Here is a 6,269-nt window from a genome sequence, read left to right as displayed (position 1 = left end):
AGCTCTCTGCATCACAACCACACACAACAAAAGCCTACATGTTCCAAACCAGAGCGCAATAATACGCAAGATATTTTTGTGCTTGATTTCTTTTTCTTTTTTTTTTGTGAACTTCCTGTTGTGTCCAAACCATGTGTATTAACAGTGTGAGAAAATGTAGTGTGTAGTTCAGTTTCGTCATGTAAATATAGTATAAAAGTATGATACTTTTTTTTTAACTGAGCATGCCTACAGTAGATATTCTCTTTTCTTACTGTTTTAATATGTCGACATATTAAAACATATTTCCAAGTAATATTTGTTGGGTTCAGGTGGATAACACTCTCAGAAAGAAAGCCTAGGCACTTCAAACACGTGGACCCGCCACGTTGATTAGGCTTTGGCTGGTAATTTGTAGTGGCTCAGCCCCTGTTGGCTAATTAGCTATCATGCTAAAAACAAATGACTGAAATTGGCCTCCCTGATTAAAATGTATAAGAAAGACAACAAGGATCTTAAAGTGTGGCGTAAAAAGTGACTTCAAATTTATGAAAGAACTTGACAAGGCGTGACAAGTATCATCCTGGTCCCTCCACTAAAGAGGTTCCAAACAACATGAGTTAAAAGTTAAAGCTAAAGTTAAAGATAAACCTTCATAAAGGCTTTTTTGGAGGATGGGGTGGGTGGCTGGGGTTGGTAATGAGCAAGATTAAGAAAACCACCCCACCTTCAGACTTCCTTGTTGGAGCTTAGTGTTATAAATATCAAGTGCAACAATGACAGGCTCATATGCATGATGATGAACTTTACTTTGACTTTAAGTGTTTTACTCCTGTGCAGCCTCAGTAAGTACTGGCATAAAGAAAAACATCAACTGTAATAATAGCTGAATTCATGAAGGTTATTGTTTTGGTACCTGTAACTTTATCAGCTGTGTGTCTCTTTCAGGCCGGTTCTCTCTCTCAGTGTCAGAGTTTTACACCGTGGAGGTTCAGCCTGGTGAGGAAGTCACTCTGCTGTGCACCAACTACACCACTTCTCCCACTCAGATGATCTGGTTCAGAGTGGTCAAGCGACTGAAGCCCCACTGTGTTGTATCTATATTCAAGCCCTCTGAGTCTGCTTCATACTGTGGTGGATTTCAAAATGACAGATTCGACGTGACGTCAAACATCTCCACCGTCTTTCTCAAAATCAAACAAGTGGATTTATCTGACTCTGGACTGTATTTCTGCGGATATAGCATAAACAAAAACCCGGTTATTGTCGGTGCAACATATTTAGAGGTTCAAGGTAAGAAATCTCCCATATGCAAATGTTACATACTGAATTTCCATATATTAAATATGCACTATAATATTAATATATCTAGAGGATGTATGAATGTGATAATAATATATCCCTTTATACTTCGCATATGTAGCAATATCACTCTTGATATAGGGACATATATGTCATCAATATGTTACAGTAACTCTTGTTTGACTGATGTGGCCTATACGTGCTTGTCGAAATAAGGATTTTGATGAAACATTATCAGCATAATGTAACATTTTTGATTACAGACTCTTCAGATCATCACAATTTTTGAAATTCTTCCTGCCTCACATGAACATTTCTGTTGTGCATTGTGTCTGTCAATGTTAATATTAATCAAATCTCTTTTGTAGAAGTGTTTGATGGAATTGCAAAGACAACGAGTGTGATCATGGGTGCTCTGACCATTTTCCTCGCTATGGTCATCATTGGTTTGGTTGTCAAAATAATACAAAATCTTCAGAAAGGTATTTTCGCATCCTGTTTTTAAGTTTTAAAATCAGCAAGATTTTTGAACAGCGTTTACTCAATTGACAAGACATATTGTTTCTCTCACGTAGCTCATACTGAAGAAGAGAATCCAGAACAGACAAAGGTGATGCTTATTAAGTTTTTTAAATTTCTGACAGTACAATCACTTCAAGTCATTTGTAAGTTAATGATATTGTAGTTTTCTCACACACAGAGACACACACACACACACACACACACCTATGTGAGATGAGTGACTGAAAATCCTTATATACACAGAGTCAGGGTTCAGATGACCTGGACTATGCAGCAGTGACCTTTTATCCAAAAAGAAACAATGTGAGTCTCTCCTTTCAGTTTACTCTTGTTTAGTCTACAGTTTAAACGATGCCAGTATCACTTTATTTCAGGACTATTTCTTTGTTCAATGTTTAAGATTTCTTTATGATTTCTGACATCATCTGATATTGTTAATGAAGTCCTATAATTAAGAATGATCTGACTCTTATTGACAGAATGTGGACTGGTGACCTGAACGGTGCAGCGCTGAGCGTGCATTCCCCACAATAAGAAACAGGAGACCTGCGTCAGAGACAGAAGTGGAGACTCATGTTATTCACAGTGGAACTGATGCTTTGTCATGTTAATCTTCTGATGTGATTCTGTGCGGCTGCTTAATGGTAAAAGTTAATATCACTTCATCAAAAGTTCGGATTTTGCAATAAAGAGTTTTGCATGCAAATTCTTGGTAGTGCTGTATTTTTAATTCTGTCCTGCTCCTTTATTTCGCTCTCTCTTAATCTCTCTCTCTCTCTCTCGCTCTGTCTCTCTCTCTATCTCTCTCTTTCTCTCTGTCGCTCCTCCAAACGCTGTTACCTTGTATACAGAATCTGATTTATGTTAGATGTGGGAGGAGCCAGTTAGGACAATCATGACTGTACATGCTACTCAGAGTTGAAGTAGATGTAGGTCTGCAGCAGTGGTGGAGTGAGGGAGCTGCACGTCACCTGTTTGACAGGAAGACAGGAGACAGCACAGTGTGGTCTGAGCACAGCTGAGATGAAAATCATGAGGCCCAGCTGTATCAGCCTAGTCTCAACCACAGGAAGACTGGCCTTCAGCTACGATGTGCTACTTTCTCGTGTCACTTTCACACACAACAAATTATCTTGATAGACTGTATTGATGAGAGAGAGAGAGACCACATGCCAAGGAGACCTTTCACTACAACAACAGTTTTTCTTCACTAACTTCTCAAATATACAGTATATCTGAATCTAATTGATTCATGAAAATAAATTCAATTATTCTCATATTTAATCAAAGGCAATGATGCATTTCTTTTTGACTACGAAGTCAGATGTACAGGTAAGATTCTCCTAAATATTTCTTTCATTGACTGTTGATGTAAAACATCTGGATGGTTTCTCTTCAGTTCTCTAATGTTACTCAATGAGGGAGTTAAACTGTTGGCTCTTTCTTGCAGAAGAGCCTGATGGAATAACAAAGCTGAAGGCTGTGATCATTGCTGTTGTGACAGTATTCCTCATGGTCATCATTGGTCTGGCGTTAAATACAGGAAACTTCAGAAAGGGTACTTTTGAGAGCTGCTGGTACTATCTTTGGTTTTGTTCATTTAAATTTGTGTCAGTACGATGGAATAATCCCTTACTTGCCAAATTGCAATTAACAGTGACGTTAAAGGACAATGATGTTGAATTAGTTAATGAGTTAACCAGGAAAAATCTACTTTTGTAATAAAGATCTTGCTTGCTTGTGCTTCTATTGTCTTCTGTCCGACAGAATTAGTCCAGCTCGCGATTGGTTAGTGATGGAGGCGGAGCCAGTGAAGACACTGACGGTCGTTCAGAGTCTTCTATATTGAGAGTTAAATTAAGATGTGCAGCAGTAAGTGTGAGTAAGGGGGTCAAATCACTTGTGTGACAGGAACAGATACTGCAGTGTGGTCTGAGCACAGCTGGTATGCGCTCATATGCAGTAGTGAGGATGTATAAGCATTGATGCCCTGCTTGTTATTTTCCATTGTGGTGATAAATGGTGCTAAAAGTGAAGTATGAACCACAGGAAGACAGGCCTTCAGCTCTCTGCATCACAACCACACACAAAAAGGGTATGTTTTTTGGGTTTTTTTTTTTAAGAATTCTATTCCATCAAAAATTTCTTTAAACAAGTAAGATTTTGTCACTTTTAAAATGAGATCCAATCTCCTTATGTATCTTCTCATCGTCTGTCTACTTGCGTTTACGACCATGGCCGTGCATTAACAGATACACTGTGATGTCACACAACTGACAACACCCATGGGAACTGAACTGCAATATGAAAGTAATTAGAGCTGTTAAAACAGAAATTGATCTTTGTATTTTGTTCCACGCTGTAGTGTGAGCACTTGAGAGACTTAGTTGTCAAGTTTACAGTGAGTTTTTGAGCAGAGACATATCAGGGGAAATCTTCACCAACATTATATATATAGAGTTGAAGCACTATATAGTGATGATCAGCAATAAGTAGATGATTACTCAATTTAGATCCATTGTGATCACCTTTCAATTTTAGTGATAAACTCATTCATTGATTTTTATATCTACAGATGCAATTTTAATTTACTGTGTGAAAATCATGTTTGATACTCACTGTGTCTGAGTCAGGTGATTATATTTTGCATACAATTATGGTTCTGAAGGTTAAACACACTAATACTACTTAAATAAACTAATGTATTTTATGGGACATCATAACATCTGGACCACACTGCACAACCACACAGCTGGCAGGGTGTTGGATATGTCAAACCAGTAGGAACTTTTGAATTATGAGCATGTTTCCCCCTGTTGGCCTTTAGTGGTATGTACAGGTTCAGAAAAAACGAAACTGAAAGAAAACTACACCCACTGATGATGTACTCAAAAAAAAAAGCACTGAAATTCTAATCAATGCACCAATATGAGGCCATTCATCATCTTAAGAATGCATTATTACATTTTCATAGAAAGCATGCATTTAATTTCTACAGTGGAAAATCTACTTTCCCACCCAAAAAAAATAAGTCATTTATATTTTTCTTGTCTATTAGAATTTAAATATTTACAAACGTGATGAAAAAAAAAAGTTCACCTTTTAAAACAAGACTAGGGGAGCTCAGCATCATGAAAACCACAGCTAGGTGTCAAACCTCAGTCTTTTTGATACCAACCAAAACGTGTTCCTTTGTTGTGGAATCCTGGATTGTACAGTGACAACAAACCCAAGCCTCAACCTCATGAGGAAACTGCTGTGGTAAGCTGGTATTTATAAGAGAGTTATTTATGAGAAATGCACAAATTCTAATTATAAATTATAGGGAGTGTAATAGTTAAATAATTTTTTTAGTTCTTTAACAGATGCTTATTCCATACAATTATTTTTGCTGAGTCAAAATAAAGGTTATACATTATTTATACATAACTCAAAAGTACTAAAAAAAAAAAAGTTTCTATCATCTCAGTACTACAGTATAATCATACTGAATCCCAATTATCACCAGTAACAATTGTTACTTTTCAAAAAAGCTAAACATACCCTCTGATAAAAGATATGTTACATCCTACTAAGTTGGATTGCGCAGTTAAGACTAAAGAAACCTTAAATTGTAGAGAATGTAATTCATTATAATCAGGAATGATGCAATTTGGGAAACGGCTACATCTGCACAGCTTTAGTATCAGTATATTAGTTAACAGTGAGTCCACATTATTGTTTTAAATATTTTATTCATGCAGGTCAGAATCCAAAATGGCAATACAAAGCACAGCACTGTAAACTTCTCACCTCCATCAAAATTCTGTGTGTAAAATCAGTGAATATGGCAACTTCATTGTATTGACTTATTTCCCTGCTTTACAAGGGTTTAATCAAGCTCATCATGTCTGTAAAACAAAGTGAATTTCTGATTCTGTCCTCAAGTCAAAATCTTGTCATCTAACCAAACCTAGCTATCCTAAATGTCTCTGAAATTTCCTGTTCCAAAAACATTTGCCGCAAAGCCAAACATGCTCTACAATTTGCTGGCAGTGCAGGAAAAAAAAAAAAGACAACTATATATGTAGCTCAGAATTAATTCCCAGCAAACACTGACAAGAACAGCAGATTTACAGCTGAAAGGATAATTGTGTACAGCATGGAAAACAAACTTTAACTAGGTAACACTCAGGGTCCTGTAAATAATCAAAATCAAAGTAAATCTCTGTAGTAGATAACTAGTAATATTTACCTATAAAACAGTTAAATGTGAGCATGTGCTGTCTGTAGTAGTTGCAGTAGTCCTTAAAGCCCTGGACTTACCTGTTGACTCTGAAGATCTCCAGTCGCCTTTGATGTCATCTCCCCCCAGATTCAAAGGTAACTAGTCTCATCTATGAAATCTCACCTGTTGGGTGTGGCCCTTATTCACTTCAGCTATAATGGGAGCAAGTTTCAGTTTTGGCATTAATAGGGAGGGGGGG

At 37.0% G+C, this 6,269-nt stretch overlaps 1 protein-coding gene across 1 annotated transcript; it reads left to right on the top strand.

Moving 5' to 3' along the window:
• The first annotated feature begins 469 nt into the window (after positions 1–469).
• LOC111646983 (T-cell surface glycoprotein CD8 beta chain-like) lies at positions 470–2,509 on the top strand. The gene is made up of 6 exons (XM_087171190.1): positions 470–506; positions 928–1,272; positions 1,650–1,763; positions 1,857–1,891; positions 2,047–2,106; positions 2,283–2,509. Exons 1-6 carry the CDS (start codon positions 470–472, stop codon positions 2,295–2,297), a joined length of 606 nt encoding a protein of 201 aa, XP_087027316.1. The 3' UTR covers positions 2,298–2,509.
• The last annotated feature ends 3,760 nt before the right edge of the window (positions 2,510–6,269 follow it).

The sequence above is a fragment of the Seriola lalandi genome, unplaced genomic scaffold, assembly GCF_002814215.2.
Source record: "Seriola lalandi dorsalis isolate HSWRI2012SDOR001 ecotype SW California unplaced genomic scaffold, Sedor1 jcf7180002054979, whole genome shotgun sequence".
NCBI classification, from domain to species: domain Eukaryota; kingdom Metazoa; phylum Chordata; class Actinopteri; order Carangiformes; family Carangidae; genus Seriola; species Seriola lalandi.
Note: the sequence above shows the minus strand (reverse complement) of the source record. Positions and strands in the feature narration are given on the sequence as shown.